Source organism: Dermacentor andersoni, chromosome 3 (genome assembly GCF_023375885.2).
Source record: "Dermacentor andersoni chromosome 3, qqDerAnde1_hic_scaffold, whole genome shotgun sequence".
NCBI lineage: Eukaryota > Metazoa > Arthropoda > Arachnida > Ixodida > Ixodidae > Dermacentor > Dermacentor andersoni.
Window position 1 is genome coordinate 238,747,966 of NC_092816.1, and position 21,076 is coordinate 238,769,041.

The 21,076-nt window shown below is 48.1% G+C and overlaps 1 protein-coding gene across 1 annotated transcript in view; it reads left to right on the forward strand.

Annotated features, from left to right (window-relative positions):
- LOC126535993 (testis-specific serine/threonine-protein kinase 6-like) overlaps nt 1–21,076 on the forward strand; it is a 204,537-nt gene that overhangs the window by 49,389 nt on the left and 134,072 nt on the right. Inside the window, exon 3 of the mRNA XM_072287021.1 lies at nt 10,212–10,386. Coding sequence (XP_072143122.1) covers nt 10,212–10,386 — 175 coding nt within the window. The remainder of the gene's footprint in view (nt 1–10,211; nt 10,387–21,076) is intronic.

Consider the following 21,076-nt stretch of genomic DNA (forward strand, 5'->3'; position numbering starts at 1 on the left):
CGTAAATGGCGTGGTTTGACCTGAAGTGCGGGCAGGCTCCAATAGGGGTATCACCGTAGGATCATCATCATCATCATCAGCCTGGTTACGCCCACTGCAGGGCAAAGGCCTCTCCCACACTTCTCCAACCTCCCCGGTCATGTACTAATTGTGGCCATGTCTTCCCTGAAAACTTCTTAATCTCAACCACCCACCTAACTTTCTGCCGCCCCCTGCTGCGCTTCCCTTCCCTTGGAATCCATTCCGTAACTCTTAATGACCATCGGTTATCTTCCCTCTACATTACATGTCCTGTCCATGCCCATTTCTTTTTCTTGATTTCAACTAAGATATCATTAACTTGCGCTTGTTCCCTCACCCAATCTGCTCTTTTCTTATCTCTTAACGTTACACCTATCATTCTTTCCATAGCCTGTTGCGTCGTCCTCAATTTAAGTAGAAACCTTTTCGTAAGCCTCCAGGTTTCTGCCGCGTAGGTGAGTACTGGTAAGACACAGCTATTATACACTTTTCTCTTGAACACCGTAGGATCGCATTGTAGGATTTATACACCGTAGGATCACAACGTGGTTAATAGTTGAAGGTACTGACGTCAGGAAACTTGGTAATGCTGGCAAGGTAGGCCCTGAACTCGTCGTCGTTAGCGGTGGAGTGTGGCGACGGGAGACGAGACAAACAGTCGGCATCTGTATGACACCGACCGCTCTCGTAGTCGACAGAAAAGTTGTATTCTTGAAGGCGTAACGCCCAACGTGCCAGCCGTCTGGAAGGATCCCGCAATCCAACAAGCCAGCAAAGCGAATGATGATCTGTCACTATCTTGAAATGGCGACCGTACAGATATGGCTGAAACTTTGGATGGTGAAGGCTACTGCGAGGCATTCCGATTCGGTGACAGTGTAATTTCGCTCAGCTCTCGTCAGTGTCCGACGTGCGTACGCAACAACGTGCTGGCGCCCATGATCAAGTTGGACGAGGACGGCGCCAACACCCACGCCGCTAGCATTAGTGTGTAGCTCAGTCATGGCCTCGGGATCGAAGTGGCACAAGAATGGCCTCGATGTTAGGAAATACCTCAGCTGACGGAACGCGTCCTCGCACTCTGTAGTCCATATGTACGGATTGTCGTTGTGAAGGAGGCTCGTGAGTGTGTGAGCAAGTTGGTCGAAGTTCTTAATAAACCGGCGGAAGTATGAACACAGGGCAAGAAAATTTCTGAGCTCTTCCGCTCTCTGCGGTTGGCTAATATCGCGCACTGCAGCAATCTTTTCCGGGTCAGGTCGTATACCATCTTTGTTGATGAGAAAAGCGAGCACGAGAGTCTGACGTTCACAGATGTGACACTTTGAATTTAAAACCAGTCTACCGTTTTGTATGCCATCCAGCACGACGCCAAGTCGTTGATTGTGCTCCTCAAGTGTTTTTCTAAAAATAATTACGTCATCGAGATAGCACTTGCAGATCTCCCATTTCAGTTCACGTAAGATGGTGCCTATAAACCTTTAGAAGTTTGCTGGCGCATTGTATAAACCGAAAGGCATAATACTAAGCTCGAAGAGTCTGTTTGGGGTAACAAAGCCAGTTTTCTCTTTAGTTGTCGGGTGCATCGGTAGCTGCCAGTATCCCGATCGTAAACTAACGGAGGAAATGAAGGATGCTGGGTGTAGGCAACCGATAGCATCGTTGATGTGTGGCCGAGGGTATACGTCCTTCCTTGTGGCTGCGTTAAGTCGTCGATAATCACCACAGAACCTCTAATAATAGTGCTTTTTTCTAAATAGTACCACTGGAGCTGGCCAGGGACTCCAAGAATCCTGGACAATGGCCTTCCGCAGCATATCTTGAACTTGCTCATTGATTACTTTTCTTTCTGCAATAGACACGCGGTTCAGCTTCTGTCGAATAGGCGTCGCTTGGCCCGTATTTATGCGGTGTTGCGTTCGCGAGTCCTGAAGCGAAATTGGATGCTCGATTTGAGCGAAATCGTATACTGGCGCATAGCGGACGAGCACCTTTTGCAATTCTTTCCGCTCTGAAGGGGATAGCGATTTGGTCGTCATGTGGTAGAATTCCACGGAGTAGTCGCGAGTATCTGCCCGCGCGTCGGTAGAAGCGTCGGTAGATACTGACAACCACTCATGAGTCAAAGGTGGCAAGCTTGAGTATTGTTGGCAGTAAAACGTGCTCCAAACACGGGCTCACCGTGCACACGTGAGCATGACCATATACACATTATATAACGGATCGGGGAACCAGTATATTTTTCGTCAATATGGCAGGGGAGCACGGCTCGATTACACCATGACAGCGATGCGGAGGGCAATCTGTGAGAGTCACCGGAATAAATGCCGCAGTCTGAGCCGGTAAAAGGACATCGTGAGACAGAAAATACTCACTGCTTTTCCCCGTCAGATACTGCTGGTATGGGTGTCATCACGTTACTTGCTAGATAAATTTCACCATCCGCATAATGTAACAGCGCACCACATTCACCAAGAAATTCTATCCCAAAGAAGATGTTGTGAGTGGTGCGTTCCAAAACAACACATTCAGTTGGAAAATCTAGCCCACCAACACTCATAATAGCAGAGCGAACACCAACTGGCCGCAGCGGTTCGCCCCCACCTCCACGAAAAATGCACTTTTGGTCCCACGCGAACATAACTTTGTGTCAAAGACTACTTTTAAATAAAACAATGATTACTGAAACTGTAGCACGGGTATCAACTAAGGCATCAGTATTTAAACCATCATTACAGACATGCACTTTGTTTCTGAGCATGGTGACAAGCAGAGTACTGCGTGACCGTCCCGCGACTTCACCTACATCAGGCGCAACATCTAGTTTGCCAGCTGGGATGGTAGTTAGAGAGCGATGGCGAGCGGGGATAGCCGGTCGGAGGTAGAGTAAGGCTGCGGTCAGAAGGTGAAGACTCACGCCGGGATACACGTTCACGCGGATGTCGTCGAAGAGGCGCAGCGATCTGCCATGGCGCGCTGTCTTGGTTTCCAGATTGATAACCAGGCATGGCCGAAACTCGCTGCTGCTGTGGGCGACAATACCTGGCGATATGTAGACGGATTCCGCTGCTAAAGCAAATAGATGGCTCGTGGTGCACAGGGTAGTCCTAAAATGGCGTCTGGGGCTAGCTGTATCGGGGAGGAAGGCGTTGGGGAGGTGCGGCCTGACGATGTTCGAAGGTACGCTAAGGATGTCGGGATTCCGCCGTGTCGACGCAGACGCGTTCATCATGCAAGGGGCGATTTTTGCTGTCAGTTTGCAATTGGCAAAGTACCGGCTGTTCAGGACAGCCTACGTCAAGTGTGCACTGGTGCTACTCCCGTCCTGCATCTCTTCCTTCACCTTGTACTTCAAAGTGCGCCAATGTCGTGGGAGGTGGAGATGTCTACGCTTGCGACCATGGTGACGTTGTGGTCTACCAAATTTTGGCCATACCGCGTCTTCAGCGCCTCAAAAGCACAGCAGAGACGTCTTAAATCAGTCGGACTGTGGAGGTCTTCCTTTGAGATAACAAAATTGTAGACATCTTCAGTGATGCCCTTCAGGATATGTTCAACCTTCTCTTCAACCGACATGCCCGTGTTCACAATTTTACACAGTTTCAATACTTATTCAGTGTAATGGTGCATGTTTCCCTGCACAACTGTGCTCGGCGCGAAAGCGTATGCTCAGCCTTCTTTCGTTTTGAAAGTGAAACCCGAAGAGGCTTTTGTTTCCTCCGCGAACATTTCCCACGTTGTCATCGTGCTATCGTGATTATCAAATCAGAGAGGTGCGGTTCCGCTGAGAAAGAAAACGACGTTAGCAAGTCGCGCCGTTGAGTTCCAGCCATTGTGACCGCTTACCGTTTGATAGTACGTGAGCCATTCGTCAACGTCCACATCATCATTGCCGGAAAAGGTGTGTGGTTCCTTGTAAGGGATCCAGCAGATGATTTGCCTAGGGTGCTCACTTTCATCTTGCACGCTTATGTCACGGCTGCCACCAACTGCGTGCGGTTCATTGATGTTCGTGTCTTCAGGTGGTAACCCGACCAAGCACCAGCTTCATCTGAGGGTGCGTTGAAGAGGGTTGTACAGAGCGATTACCTAGCACCTCCACGAAAGTTGTTACAAATGAGGTAGGTTTATTTACAAGATGATTGACGGGGCGTAGAGATGAGATCGCAGGCGGTCAGGCATTTCTTCTTCGGCTCCGCCGCGCAGCGCAATAATATGCACGATAACATAAAGGGCCGTGCTAGTTGCTATTTGAGGCTCGAGCTGGTTGCCTAATGACAAGAACATAACGAAGGAAACATTCTAAACGATGTGGCGCGTGCGTACGCTGCAGCAAAAATCCTGCGACCACACAGGACATCCCCATGGAATGCGAATTCACCCAGCGAGACACGTATGTAACGAATACCTTCCAGACATACTTGGATTTAAAGTGGACGGAAGAATCAAGCGGTCAGCAGTCGAGATAAGCGAGAGAGGTATAGAGTATTGGTGGGGAAAATGCAGGGAAGAGACTGATACGACCGAATCTGTTACCGACACAGGTACCTGTACGAGGTAAGTAGAGAAGTTTTGAGAAAAAGGATATTAAGCAGATGTACACAAAACTGCTGCAATGAAAAACATGAATAGCATACCTAATTAAAGAAAGCTGGCTAGGTAACTACTTCTCAGCACCCCGATTCAAAGCGGATGCCAATAGATTACATCATCATCACCTTGGTTCCGGCCAGCTACGTGGCATTTGCATTTTTTTAAAACTTGGTGCATGATAGTTGGGGCACCCTGTATGTGCAAGCGAAGAGGCGAGGTCTTCGTAGGCGAACTCTTAGCAGGTGATGTCTTCACGGGCGAAGTTCTGCCAGGAGGCGGCTTCTTATCCCCAACGTCGGCACCGATTTGCTTTGTGGAGTCTCTTCTCCTCCGGTCCCCCGAAGTTGCTTGCTTCGGGCAGCTCCTGACACTAGATAGCTGATGCCGCTCGTTCTCTCAATTCACTTGCCGAAGCGGGACAACGTCCACGTTCCACAGTGCGACATCTTCTGAAGTCCGCCTCAGCTTCACTTCTGCTTTGGTTGTGGCCGCCTCATCTGACTAGGAGCGGCAGCCCTAGTCACGGCGCTCTTCTTTGATCTTTTCGATCCGCCTGCGACTCACCTCATTCTGAACAGCTGGCGCTGAAGCACTACGTCTTGCTCTTTTTTTTTCAACATGCAACTTATTGAAAAGAACATTGCTCAGGCTTGCATAGACAGCTTGTGGCTGTTCTCCAATAAGCATGTACAACCGCACAGTAGAGTTAGTACAACAAAGATAGAAAGCTGAGAACATCTTGAAACACAGAGTCGAGAATGCCATTTTGGAAAGGAAATGACAAAGATGAAAAAAAAAAACAATGATATTGTAAAGCTTGGAAATAGAGAACAAGACGAAACACTGTCTCCAATGAAATTCCGCATCTGCTCGGTTACATTATGTGTGTATGCTGCAGCCACGCACAAGATTGGGCAAAGATTTCTTCCAATCATGAAGTTCGGAGGCACTAGACGGTTATATAAAAAAAATTAAATTATGGGGTTTTACGTGCCAAAACCACTTTCTGATTATGAGGCACGCCGTAGTGGAGGACTACGGAAATTTCGACCACCTGGGGTTCTTTAACGTGCACCTAAATCTGAGTACACGGGTGTTTTTGCATTTCGCCCCCATCGAAATGCGGCCGCCGTGGCCGGGATTCGATCCCGCGACCTCGCACTCAGCAGCCTAACACCATAGCCACTGAGCAACCACGGCGGGCAGTTCTCTGGTTTGTTGCAGCTTCAGGCAACGCACGGGCTGTGTCCCGTGCATTGGGGGCACTCTGAAGACCCCCTAGTGGTCATAAGTAATCCGGAGTCCCTCAGTACAGCGTGCCTCAAGATTAAATCGCGGTTTTGGCACGTAAAACCCCGTAATTCATTCATGCGCTTATAGGCTGATACTATCTTGACACTGGTTGGTATCGTGGGCCCTTGACTTATGTCCAACAGCGGAACAAAGAAACCCGCGAATACACGCAAAAATTGCCGCTTGAGGCACTGTGGATGTATTCGCAGGCTTCTTTCACGCTCGGACAAACTCGTTGATGTAGCGCGCATTGAGCAAAATAAAGCTGTATCGGAAGTTTCGCATATTGCTCTACAATTTTATCATTTACAGTTTTAAAATTATTATAATAGTTGAGCAGTTGATTAGGTAAATAAGACTAAATATGTAATTAAGCAGAAGGCAATAAAGTCATCTCAGTATCTTAAAGCGACGGCAAACAACATTACCTTGGTTCTGGCCATCTACGTGGCATTTGCATTCTTTTCTTTAAATCTTGGTGCATGATAGTTGGGACACCTTGTATATACAAGCTTATGCGTAACAGGCACAATCAATAACCATATCACAGAAAGTTATATTCTTCACCGGGGATTGCAATAGAAAGATCACTTACGCATGAATAACCTTTCTTTTTGACGAAATGGGCCTCAGCAAACTCATGCGGATTTGTATCACGACTTCTTTTTAGGATTCCAGTCGCGGAGATTGCGGGCTCATACGTGCAAGGTTTCAGTGATGAGGAATCTGAGTTAGTTGCGTTCCTCATGAACAGCACCTGCTTTCGTAAACGATAATTTATGCACTGGGCAATCTGGCCGATGTACACCTTGCCACAGCTTACAGGAATTTCGTAAACCACTCCCACGGAACACTCTAAAGGTATTTGCTGGCTTGCGCGGAAACGATTTACATACCTGCCAACCGAGGGACATCAAAATTCGGGAGATTCGCCGAGGGGAGAAAGAGGCGGAGTACAAATATAAAAAGGTCGCTTTTTTCTGGACCGAAAGCCCAGTGAGCAACAGCTCTGGATACCAGTACACTTATTAGATATCTCGGTGCTCGTGCTGGCAAGCGATACGGCGCGTGCGCGTGTGTACGATTAAACAACACGCTACTTTGTCGTGTGAAAGTGACCCCTTTTTACTCCTATAATGCTTCACCACATTACGTGCCTGCATGGCGGCAAAGAAGACTTAACACATTAGACCATTCCTTCACGCGTACTGCTCAGCACATCTCGATCATAAGTGAGCTGAGTTAGGCCAATCCTACATAAACACAAATGTCTTACATTTGAATCTACCTAGCACATATTAGCATTTACAATGCGGCTGTGCAGCATAACGGGTTAATTTTACGCGCAGCAGTACATTCCCTATATGAGAAATCGGCGAGATTAGAGAGGGAAGCAAGCTTCCGAGGTGGAGGGCACCTGGAGGTAGAGAGGAGGAGCGCGCGCCGGGGAAGGTACGGAGGAGCGTCCGGCAGAGGGGAGCCGGAGGAACGAGGAGAAGCGCCGCAGAATAGGAAAATAGGTGGAAGTGCGCTGGGTTCGCCTTGTCTAGCAGTTCCTACGGAAAATGTGTGCACTATGGATGTAGCGGGTGTGTCTGGCAATCGAGTGACCGAGCGACAAGGTCTGAGTTGCAACGCAAGCGGCGGTAGGCCAAGCACGAGTCGACCGACCCCAAAGTCGTCGGCAAGCGCCGGGCTCGAGCCGAACAAGATTGGCAAAACGCGCGAGCTAACTGTACTCAGGAGGCCCCAGAAGAACCTGGTGGGCGGCTTGCAACAATCCGCGTGTGTCGGGCAAGACGGCATAGCTTAGAATCTCCGGAAGAGCACCCATACGCTTGCATGTAACCTGCGTTCACGAAGTCAAATGTAACTATATATTTTTATTGCTTCTTTTGGTTTCCTTGGCGGTGTTGGGGGCGGCTTTTTCGCGAGATTTATGGTAGCCTCTCTACGTTTGGAAGGACCGGTCAGAACCGGGAGTCCCTTGCAAAATTGGGAAAGTTGTGAATTATGGATTTGTCATATTCAGGTTGAAATCTATTTTGTAATTTTCGATGGTGACGTCCACTCGCGGTTCGCTTTGAAATCATTTATTGCGATAGCACTTATACGGACTGTCCAGGCGAACTTATGTCGTAGCCGTGATGTTCCGCATAAGGTACAAGCGCGATAACACCGTCGCCGAACGCCGTATGTGTGAGCGAAAGCGTACGAAGGTAAGCCGATGATGGTGGCTCAATCTCGCGCAAGGAAGGAAAGCAGGAACGAAGCGCGCCGTGTGCAGTCGCCCGCAAGACACCGGAGGAAGAGGAGGGAGATGGCGAGGCGTTCTACTACGGTGTCTGCTGCGTATACCGAGGCCGCGTACGGGCCTTATCTTGAAAGCGATCTGCGATGAAGGACAGAGTGTGCAGAGTGCTGATAGCTTCGTGTGTACTGTGTCCTCGCCCCTTAGTTAGTGGCGAAGCGGGAGGCAGTACGAAGGTCAGTTCGCTCGCTGCTGCTGCTGCACTTTTTCACTCCACTGCTTGACAGTGAGTGTGCTCGGTCATCGAGTGAGGGGTGTACAATTATGCTTGTGCACGCGTATCACCATGCTTGTTAATTTACATAGTAATGCAATGTTTAGAAGTTTGTAGAGCCGATATAACTCCTATCCTTACTTCGCATAACTGGATACTAATTTGCTATGCAATCGATGCTTCGTCTTTTGGGCGAACGGGCTGATATTGCCTTTCCAGGGTAATATAGCGATGTATTTTTCTTTAAAAGAGGTCTTAAGTGCGCTTGCTGCTTGCTAGACGTGACACATGTCAAGTGTGTCTGTTCGTAGGGGTGGCACGGACTTCAGAGTCATTCAACGCGACGAGTTAAAGGGACCACTCAACAGCTCTGTGGAATCATCGGGACGCGCAGTCTTAGCGCTAATTTTACTGACATCGCGTGATGCCCTGGTGCATCCGAACCGTATGCCTTGGCAGCACACATCTTGTTTCTGTTCGATTCGCCTGCACCACTGTGAACCAGTTCACGGTGGTTCACGAATAGCTCAGAAATTGTGCAGCTTGATCCCTGAGGTGCCAGCCAAACGAGACACTCGAAACGAATGCGAAGGCGCAGACAGGGTGCAGGTGTCATGTTATGTCAGACTAATGCGCAAGGAGTGTGTAAGTTTCAGACGTCCCGCACTGCAGGTATGATCGGCGGCAGTTTACGAGGTGCTGCACCACTGAAACGAGTGACAGAGGGCAGCACCTAGGAAACTGGTTGAGGTGGTGCAGGCAAACTGAACGTACCCATTGGCAAAAGATAAAATTTTCTCAAGTGAAAGGTGCTCGGAAATTATACTGCGAGAAACTACGAATGGAGGATTTTTATTTGCGTTGACTTTCTCGTTTAATCATTACGATGAGCAAAATGAGAACAAGGTGAAAGCAGGAGCCAACGTTTCAACAAATGGATTTGTCTTCTTCAAGGCAACATATGCGTTCCTCGCCACAGTTTATATAGATGGGGTTCTTCTAAAGGAAAGAGGGTGCAAGGCGGGTAGGTGAGGCAACGAGCGAAGGTGTGTTAACGTGTCGAATTGAGAATAAAGGAATGTTGTGCACAACACCAGGGGCCCTGCCGTATGTCAGTCACGTGTCAACGCCCACGTGTTAGCCGGCGTGTCAACGACGTCTGACACGCCAGCTGGGAAAAAAAGGAAAAAAAAGGAAAAAATGAAAAATAAAACGCTCAGCAACCAAATTAAGTGTCGTTGCCTATAGCTTGAAATTTAGCATAGTGAATAGCTTCTTAAGCTCCCTTTGAAACATTTATGCCTGTTGGTTGCAATGTCTTGAACTTATGGATAAGGTATGATTCTCTGTATTTTCTTTCTCCTTCAGAACGGAAATTTGACTGTGAGATGTAGAGTTTAAGTTCATCAAAATTACGACCTGCTTGTTTGAAATGCTCGGCGACGGCTTTGGGAAGCTTTTTAGCTGTTTCTGCGCGATGTCCGTTTAATGTGACGTACAGTGATTGTCCTGTTTCACCGATATATTGTTTCTTACAGAAGGAACATTGAAGCATATAAACCACATCCGAACTTGTACAAGTGAAGCTAGATTTGGCTTCGTGTGTAAAACTATTGACGGTACTTTTAATTTTATTGTCAATTTCATCATTTATGAGAACTACCTTCGAACCATAACATATTACAGAGCCATGGCAGGTGGCGCTTTGAGGAAGATAAATTAGCGTTTGTAGGTTGAAGGTTGGCGGAAGTCAGCCCTGCTTTTTTTTTTTTGTCTCAGAATGCAGGACGTCTTCATGAAAGAACCGCCCATCACATATTCGTTCAACTTGCGTCCGCCGTTGCCTATCTCCATCGTCATAACATTGCACACCGGGACTTGAAATGCGAGAACGTGCTGCTCACCACTCAGCTCGTGGTCAAGCTTGCGGACTTCAGTTTCAGCCGGTACTGCAGTAAGTCAACTTGCACGAAAGATTGTTCATTCGCTTAGGTTGCCCCACTCAGTAGAAATTATCAAGCCTACAATGTAAAACTTCTTTGAAAATTGAATTATGAGGAAAATTGCGATTTGAATATGAGGCATGCTGTAGTGGGGTACTCCGGAATAATATGCAGCAGCAGGGGTTCTTTAGCATGCAGCTAAATCTAATTACACTCGTGTTTCTGCATTTCACCCCCGCCGAAAGGCGGCCGCCGTGGCCAGGTATTGATCCCACCACCTTGTGCTTGGTAGCCGAATGCTGTAGCCACTAAGCAACCACGGCGGGTCAATGCACCTTTCATGTGTGCCTTATATTTACCGTCCTTATTTCTAAAGTAAGATATTGCAGCAGATCCAACGTGCACTGCTGGAATTCATGTATGGCGAAGTTTTCCGTAAATGTAGAAGGATGCTGGTAAACATGTTTGTGTTTACTCAATTGCAGTGTAAAGTGACACCGAATGTTTTATTCATTTTTGCGAAGAATGCAATGCACCTTTGAACCCAAACAGCGTTATGGGGGTTCAAAGAAGAAAGCTGGTTTCCTGTGGCCTATGTTTGGGGCACCCGGCTCCCACTTTGAGGTCAATATGCGACTGTCCGCGCGGTTTCTAGGCGTCGCAACGCGTGCGCAACGTGAGCCCATCTCCCGATGCCCTCTCTCCCGTCTCATCGAGGATCTCCGCGTCGCGGCCCCTCACCCTCTCCACCAGCGGTCAACGATCCCCATACGCAGCCCCGCTTCCCCCTCTACATTCCACTGCTGCGGGTGAAGTACTGTAAGTAAGTAAGTAAGTGTAATATAATTAAGAGTTCGACGAAAGTTCGTCTGGTCAGGCATGGAAATGAAGGGATTACGGTCACTGACCAAGTCTGATGAATTATCTCACGTTTCGGAACCGCGTACGGGTTCCTTGTTCACTGAATTGGACATGAAATCGTCGTCACTTATATAGCCTGCACGTGACGTAATGAACGTGCGTAAACGGCAGGCATAGTCCCTGGTGTCCGGTTCATTGTAGCTGGCGTCGATTGAATGATTAGAGATTCTAGCAACCGTCGGGATGACACGTTCTTTTCTTTGGCAACAACAGTGGCATTGTCCCAGTCTATTTTGTGATTATGCTCATGCGCATGTTCGGCAATGGCGTTCGTCGTGTGGCTATTATTTCTTACATCACGTTTATTTTCCTTGAGGCGTCTGGAGAACTTCCCTATTTCACCAATGTATGCTCTGTGGCAATCAGCGCATGGTATCTTATACACAACTCCGGGGAATGATTCAACAGGTAACCGGTCTTTCACATTCATGAGCTGGTTCCGGAGCTTGCTGGTCGGGATGTGGGCAATGCGCAAATCGTATTTCCAAAATACGCGCGACAGTGCCTCGCTGATTCCTTGGACGTAAGGGATGGCTGCACGTGCACGGATTGTCGTGTTGTTCTCCGAGCATGGCTCTAATATCCGCTTCTCGGTCCTGTGTATGAAACGACTAGGGTAGCCGTTGCGGGTTAGTTCACGGTGGATCGTCCGTAATTCCTTTTTTAGTGCATCGTCGCCTGAGGAGACGCGTACGGCACGTGTTATGAGGGACGACACTACGGATGTCTTAGGGCCGACAGGGTGACAAGAATTAAACTTAAGATAACGGCCTGTGTGTGTAGGCTTTCTGTATACCGAGAAGGCGAGAGCGTCCCCATCCCGACGAACCAGTACATCCAAGAAAGGCAACGAGTTGTCCCTCTCGTGTTCCACAGTGAATTGTATGTGCGCATTTTGGGCGTTCAAGCAGTCCAGGAAGCGTTGGAAGTCTTGTTTCTTCAAAATACAGAAACACTCATCCACGTAGCGGTAAAAAACTTTAGGTGCCGGGTTGAATGTGGCCAGCACTTTCTCTTCCAAGGCTTCCATTACTCGATTGGCCGTGGTGACCGATATTGACGCTCCCTTTGCCGTGCCATGCGTTTGCTGATATAGGCTGCCACCATAAGAAAAATACATGTTGCTTAGACAAAACCGCAGCAGCTCGCTCAGTTCGGGGACGTCGAAGGGGGTGCGACCAGGAAGACCACTGTCTGCTTCTAGGGCTTCTTTGCATGTGGCTACTGCCAAATCCACTGGGATACTAGTGAAAAGCGATGTGACGTCGAACGACACCAAAGCGTCATCTTCACTCAACGTGATGTCCTTTATCTTTGCTACAAATGCGGATGAGTTTTCGACGTGCGTCGAGGTCTTACCGGCAAGAGGGCTCAACACCTGGTGAAGGTAGCCCGATAGCCGGTAGAGCGGGGATCTGGTGAAGTCGACTATAGGACGAAGTGGGACGTCAGGCTTGTGGACTTTTGGCAGGCCGTAGATTGCAGGGGCTGATCCATTCGTGCAGAGCAAACGGTGATAGAGACCCACGTGGTGCGGAGGGACCAAATTGAACAGCCTGGCCAGCGATTTTTGGAGTTAGGTTTGTAGTCTGCTTGTAGGGTCATAAGCCAGAGGAGCGTACGTATGATGGTCTTCGAGAAGGGCCAACATCTTCGTGTAGTAGTCGCTCTTATCTAGCAGGACCGTAGCGTTGCCTTTGTCGGAGGGTAGAATGGCGATGCTACTGTTATTCCGTAGGCTTTGAATGGCTTGCTTCTCCTTTACCGACGAATGCGTTCTTGCACCGTGTCTCCGCATACCGGAAAGTACACCAATGGCACGGGTGCGGGCTTCTTCTTGCAATTAAGAGGGAAGTTGACTGACCGCACGTTCGACGGCACAGACCACATCTCTTGGCCTTGGCGGTTTTTCCGTGTTCAAGTTTAAACCACGGTACAGTACCGCAGCCTCCTCCTCGGTCGGTGTGTACGAGGATAGGTTGATGACGTCTTGTGCGTCTTGTGACATATCCGGGTGGAGTGCCTATTGTTTTCTGTCTTGTGACGCTCTATGAAGACGTTCTCTCGTGGTTGCCGTGTAGTTCGCATGCAGTTGTACCTCTGCGAAGTCCACTGGGATCAGGTGCTCAAGCTGCCGACGTGCAAAAAACGTATCCCTTTCCAACTTTCGAAGTTTTCCGCGGCATTCAAGAATACGTGCTTGCAGGAGCTTCCGCTCAGCCTGACGGATAATCTGGTGGCCCCACGACGTAGTGACTGGTCTTCTTAATCGCAGACTCCTCGGCGTTAAGTCCTCCCGTTTACACGTGAGGTTGAAGTCCAGGTGCGCCATGAACGCTGCTACTTTTGAAGTGGCCGAAACAAATCGACGTATCTTCGTAACGACGTCTTGTCCATATGTACTCCGGTAGGTAACATAATTAAGAGTTCGACGAAAGTTCGTCTGGTCAGGCATGGAAATGAAGGGATTACGGTCACTGACCAAGTCTGATGAATAATCTGACGTTTCGGAACCGAGTACGGGTTCCTTGTTCACTGAATTGGACATGAAATCGTCGTCACTTATATAGCCTGCACGTGACGTAATGAACGTGCGTAAACGGCAAGCATAGTCCCTGGTGTCCGGTTCATTGTAGCTGGCCTCGATTGAATGATTAGAGATTCTAGCAGCTTAAGGAAGGGAACTGCGCTGTCAGACACGGAACTGTCCATGTCTTTTTTAGCGCACTTCCCTTCCTTAAGTATGCACGACCGACTCGCCCAACAACGTGCTCTCCTGATTCTAGCAGCCGTCGGGATGACACGTTCTTTTCTTTGGCAACAACAGTGGCATTGTCCCAGTCTATCTTGTGATTATGTTCATGCGCATGTTCGGCAATGGCGTTCGTCGTGTGGCTATTATTTCTTACATCACGTTTATGTTCCGTGCTGGCCAGGCTGTTCAAGTTGGTGCCTCCGCACCACGTGGGTCTCTATCACCGTTTGCTCTGCACGAACGGATCAGCTTCTGCAATCTATGGCCTGCCAAAAGTCCACAAGCCTGACGTCCCACTTCGTCCTATAGTCGACTTCACCAGATCCCCGCTCTACCGGCTATCGGGCTACCTTCGCCAGGTGTTGAGCCCTCTTGCCGGTAAGACCTCGACGCACGTCGAAAACTCATCCGCATTTGTAGCAAAGATAAAGGACATCGCATTGAGTGAAGATGACGCCTTGGTGTCGTTCGACGTCACATCGCTTTTCACTAGTATCCCAGTGGATTTGGCATAGCCACATGCAAAGAAGCCCTAGAATCACACAGTGTTCTTCCTGGTCGCCCCCCCCTGACGTCCCCGAACTGAGCGAGCTGCTGCGGTTTTGTCTAAGCAACACGTATTTTTCTTATGGTGGCAGCCTTTATCAGCAAACGCATGGCACGGCAATGGGAGCGTCAATATCGGTCACCTCGGCCAATCTAGTAATGGAAGCCTTGGAAGGGAAAGTGCTGGCCACATTGAACCCGGCACCTAAAGTTTTTTACCCCTACGTGGATGACTGTATTTCTGACTATTTCTGACTGTATTTCTGACTAGGATGACTGGATTCTGTATTTTGAAGGAACAAGACATCCAACCCTTCCTGGAATGCTTGAACGCCCAAAATGCGCACCTACAATTCACTGCGGAACACGAGAGGGACAACTCGTTGCCTTTCTTGGATGTACTGGTTCGTCGGGATGGGGACGCTCTCGCCTTCTCGGTATACAGAAAGCTTACACACACAGGTCGTCATCTTAAGTTTAATTCTTGTCACCATGTCGGCCCTAAGACATCCGTAGTGTCGTCCCTCATAACACGTGCCGTACGCGTCTGCTCAGGCGACGATGCACTAAAAAAGGAATTACGGACGATCCACCGTGAACTAACCCGCAACGGCTACCCTAGTCGTTTCATACACAGGACCGAGAAGCGGATATTAGAGCCAAGCTCGGAGAACAGCACGACAATCCGTGCACGTGCAGCCATCCCTTACGTCCAAGGAATCAGCGAGGCACTGTCGCGCGTATTTTCGAAATACGATTTGCGCATTGCCCACATCCCGACCAGCAAGCTCCGGAACCAGCTCATGAATGTGAAAGACCGGTTACCTGTTGAATCATTCCCCGGAGTTGTGTATAAGATACCATGCGCTGATTGCCACAGAGTATACATTGGTGAAACAGGGAAGTTCTCCAGACGCCTCAAGGAACATAAACGTGATGTAAGAAATAATAGCCACACGACGAACGCCATTGCCGAACATGCGCATGAACATAATCACAAGATAGACTGGGACAATGCCACTGTTGTTGCCAAAGAAAAGAACGTGTCATCCCGACGGCTGCTAGAATCTCTAATCATTCAACCGACGCCAGCTACAATGAACCGGACACCAGGGACTATGCCTGCCGTTTACGCACGTTCATTACGTCACGTGCTGGCTATATAAGTCACGACGATTTCATGTCCAATTCAGTGAACAAGGAACCCGTACGCGGTTCCGAAACGTCAGATTATTCATCAGACTTGGTCAGTGACCGTAATCCCTTCATAGATATGTAAGTGGTCCTGATCCCTTTTGACTCAGGGCAGCCATTTGTCAACGCCACAGGAGATGTTGAAGCACGAAAGGAAAGGAAGTAGGGCGTAGAAAGTAAGGAGAGAAGGAACATAAACCACAGTTCCATTACAGTCACAGCCTCTGCAGCCTTCTGGCTAGTCCGGTTCACTGTCGCCAGTCGCCTCCCATTTCAGCAAAGCCAGGACGATCGCATCCGCCAGCCGTACCGGTTCAAGTCAGCGCGTCCTAGCCGCATCGCTGCCTGGCCGGCCGTGATCTGTCGTAGTAGCTGGCGTAGTTCATGTGGTTGGCGTCGGCGGCCGCTCACTGTCGGAGCTCACTGCTGCATCGATGGGGTGGCTCTAGCCGTACGATGTCTATCTTCCTCCAGATTTTCGGCTCGCCTGCCCAGTCGTTCCCACTGTTCTAGCCGGGTCTTCATAGCTTCGGCGCGTGCAGCTCGGTCTTCCGTGGTGCGACCAGTCAGAGCCAGGATCTCGGCCAGGGGGCATGATGGGGAATTTGCGGGAAGCCTCAGACATTGCTGTAACACGTGGAGGAGGGCACGGCGAAACCGAAGGGATCATGTCGCTCACCAAAAGATTTATGCTCCTTCCCCAGGTTTTGCTGCTTGTCGGCACCGTTTCATCAACTCCAACAATTTCGTCCACAGTGCTCCTAGTGGGTGACGTGGACGACAACCGCTCCCCTTTTCATCACTTTCTATCTCCTGCCGACCTACATGTGCGCACGTTCCATACCGCGCACTCCAAATCACCGCCTGTGACCACATCGGAATGCCACATAAAAGACCGTCCACTCCTGTTCTTCGTAAGGGGGCACGGCGAAACCGAAGGGATCATGTCACTCACCAAAAGACTTGTGTTCCTTCCCCAGCTTAGTTTCTCTGTTCCTACATTCCGCAGTAACGATATTACATTGGTGGTTTTGCCACGCCCACGAACATGCTTGTCAATTGCTTACGGCTGTTTCTGTATGTGTAAATTGCTTGTCTGTGGCGACACTGAAGAAAACCCAGGCCCTACAGTTGACGAAATGTTTGAGAGCCTTCAGTTAGGGCAAGCTAACTGGTATTCGGGAGCGTCTTACATCAAATGAACAATCCGTCGCCACTCTTAATACACGATTGAATGCAATCGATAAGCTACTGCTAGAAATTAGCAAAAAACCTCCCAAATTCAAACACTAGAACACAAATTTCGGGCTTTAAAAAAATTAAATCATGGGATTTTACGTGCCAAAACCACTTTCTGATTATGAGGCACGCCGTAGTGGAGGACTCCGGAAATTTCGACCACCTGGGGTTCTTTAACGTGCACCTAAATCTAAGTACACGGGTGTTTTCGCATTTCGCCCCCATCGAAATGCGGCCGCCGTGGCCGGGAAATTTCGGGCTTTAGATCAAGTGGTTATGAAGCAAAACGAAAAACTAACTGACCTCGAAGTCCGCAGTCAAACTTAGTTGTTTTCGGTGTCAAAGAGCAAGACGATGAAGATGATAAAACGTTACGAAAAGTAGTAATTGATGGCACTTTTTCAAAAAAAAAGACTGCAGCAATCGTGAAAATCTATCTCGCGTATTCATCCTCTTAGAAGACAGCCAGGAAAAAGACCTGTTATCGTATATTTCCAGGACATTTCGAAAAAGGGGCTGTTTTTCGCAACGTGCGTAAGCTTAAGGGTAGGGGTATATCTATCCAGAGTGCTTACAGCAAGGAAACTCTCGAAAAACGAAAACTTCTTTGGGAAACTGTCAAACGGAATGTCGACAATGGAAAACGTGCTTTTCTTATAAATGACAAACGGAAATTTGATGGCTGCTTTTATGCTTGGGATGACAGTATATCTCAATGCCACCGTAGTCCTTCATAAAGAAAGCAACAAAATCACAATAAAGAAAGGCGTCAGGCAGGGAGATACGATCTCTCCGATGCTATTCCCAGCGTGTTTACAGGAGGTATTCAGAGACCTGGATTGGAAAGAATTGGGGATAAGAGTTAATGGAGAATACCTGAGTAACTTGCGATTCGCTATGATATTGCCTTGCTTAGTAACTCAGGGGACCAACTGCAATGCATGCTCACTGACCTGGAGAGGCAAAGCCGAAGGGTGGGTCTAAAAATTAATCTGCAGAAAACTAAAGTAATGTTTAACAGTCTCGGAAGGGAACAGCAGTTTACAATAGGTAGTGAGGCACTGCAAGTGGTAAGGGAATACATCTACTTAGGACAGGTAGTGACTGCGGATCCGGATCATGAGACTGAAATAAACAGAAGGATAAGAATGGGCTGGGGTGCGTTTGGCCGGCATTCTCAGATCATGAACAGCAGGTTGTCATTATCCCTCAAGAGAAAAGTTTATAACAGCTGTGTCTTACCAGTACTCACGTACGGGGCAGAAACCTGGAGGTTTACGAAAAGGGTTCTACTTAAATTGAGGACGACGCAACGAGCTATGGAAATAAGAATGATAGGTGTAAAGTTAACGGATAAGAAAAGAGCAGATTGGGTGAGGGAACAAAAGCGAGTTAATGATATCTTAGTTGAAATCAAGAAAAAGAAATGGGCATGGGCAGGACACGTAATGAGGAGGGAAGATAACCGATAGTCATTAAGAGTTACGGAATGGATTCCAAGGGAAGGAAAGCGTAGTAGAGGGCGGCAGAAAGCTAGGTGGGCGGATGAGATTAGGAAGTTTGCAGGGACAACATGGCCAAAATTAGTACATGACGGGGGTAGTTGGAGAAGTATGGGAGAGGCCTTTGCCCTGCAGTGGGCATAACCAGGCTGATGATGATGATCATGATTTCTTTATTTTTCATCTCCATAGCCTTGGGTAGAGTAAATATATTGTCACTTGTCCTGTGGTTTGGTATGAATCCGTTTTGAGACTCTGTTCATATGTTATTTGATTCACGGAACTCTTCTAGTCTTCGGTTGAGGATTGCGCTGAACAGCTTTTGTAGGCTGCTCAATATAGATATCGGGTGGTACGCCTTTAGTTGCTCAAGTGGTTTTCCTTTGCCCTTGCGTACGAGGGTCACTTTTGCCTTTTTCAATGCTGGTGGGATTTCGCCCGAATCAAGGATGCGGTTGAACTAGATTCGTAGTTCCTGTCTTGCGTTTGTCTTTAGTGCTGTTAGGAATACGTTGAGGATATCATCGGGGCCTTGGTTTTTGGTTTTTAAGGTCGCTGATGCTTCGTTTCATGTCTGTTGTGGATATTGGGTTCAGTATGCTATGTTCTTTCTTTGTCCTCTTCATCTTAACTGTCGCTGTTTTAAGGGTTGTGGTGTGTGATCTTGTGGATTGTCTTGGAATGTTGTGAAGTGGGATGTCAGGTATGTTTCCATCTCTTCTTGTGTTGTCCAGACAAGTACAGAGTTAGCTGGTATAGCAGTTGTTTTTATTGTGATCTCTTGTGGTTCCAGGAAGTCGATATACGCTCAGCACATTTGGCTAATGTTGTCGTTCCTTTATTATGTTGCTTTTTTGTTGCTTGAAGGTTGTGTCAACCTGTTTTTGGCTACCATGTGTAACGTTTTGTTTTTGACATAAGTAGGCTTGCCATACATTGGCTTTTCCAGTGGTTTCCTTTTCATTTGTATGGCGGTGTAGTCTGGATAACCTTTTGCGTTCTGATGTTTCTTCTTGAACTTCCTTGTCGAACCTGGGTGTTCGTCATCCCTTTTGTCGTACTAAAAGTTTTGTTTGCCACTTGTAGGCATTGTTCTATGAAGACTTCATAGGTCTGGGTCTTTTCTATTTTTTACTTTAGTTGTGACGAAAACTGTTCCGATTTGTCTGTGTCTCTCATCTTACAGTGTCTTGCTCTGTGTGTTGTCTTTTTTTGTGTGTGAGGCATGGGCGCAGCCGGGGGGGGGGGCTTATGGGGCTTCAACCCCCCTTGAAATTTTTTCGTGTTGTCATGCACCGCCGACCACAACAATCCCCGGCGCCAGAAATCATTCTGGATTTTGTCTAGAATGTCTTTTTCACGCTCGAAAAGACATTTCAACGTGAACATTACAAACTCGGGCTGGATTTCACGGCAACGCCCATGCACAGAGAGTCACATAATGCAAGAAGCCCCATCCGAGCACAAAGTTTCAAGGGCGTTTTGATGGAGAGCTGGCTCATCGCGGCATCTTACGGGCGCCACGTAATCGACGGAGCACACGAATATAATTCCGAAACTTTCTGGAAAAGCCTGTGACAACTTTAGAAAGTTCTTATAAACTTTTCATGTGAAAGGTGCGTTGACATTTTCATACTGATGCTTTAAATTTTCAATTCCGCAACTTTGTGGGTTTAATGTTGTTAGAGACCTTTGACGCCAAAGGCGCATTAACTTTTCTAAAGTCGTGCATCGAACCACACAACGAGACAAGCCAAATCAGCGTACTATCAGACAAACTGACAAAGCACGCAGCAAAGTCCGATGAAACGAAGCCTTATGGTGGTTCATTTGTGCTGTCATGCCACAGAAAAGAATCATCATCAGCCTGTTTTATGTCCACTGCACGACGAAGGCCCCTCCCTGCGATCTACAATCACCCCCGTCATGCGCCAAACAATTCAAGCTAGCGCCCGCTAATCTCCTAATTTTATCGCTCCACCTAGTCTTCTGCCGTCGTCGACTGTGCTTTCCTTCTCCTGGTACACATACTGTAACCCTAATGGTCCAACGGCTACCTAACCAGCGCATTATATGACCTGCCCAGCTGCATTTTTTTTTCTCTGGATGTCAATTAGAATATCGTCTGTACCCGTATGCTCTGTGATCCAAACCGCTCTTTCTGTCTTTTAACGTTATATCTATCGATCTTCGTTCCATCGCCCTTTGCGCGGTCCTTAACTTGTTCTCAGGCTTCTTTGTCAGTCTCCAAGTCTCTGCCCCATATGTCAGCACTGGTAAAATGCACTTACTGTAGACCTTCCTTTTCAATAATAATGATAAGCCTCCAGTCAGGAGCTCACAATGTCTACCGTATGCGAGACAACCCATTTTTATTCTTCTATGAATTTACTTCTCATGATCAGGGTTCCTTGTGATTAATTGGCCTAGGTAAACGTACTACTTCACAGAGTCTAGAGGCTGACTGGCGATCCTTAATTCTTGTTACTTTAGCCGGCTAATCATCATCTTTGTCTTCTGCATATTCATCTTCAAGCCCTCTGG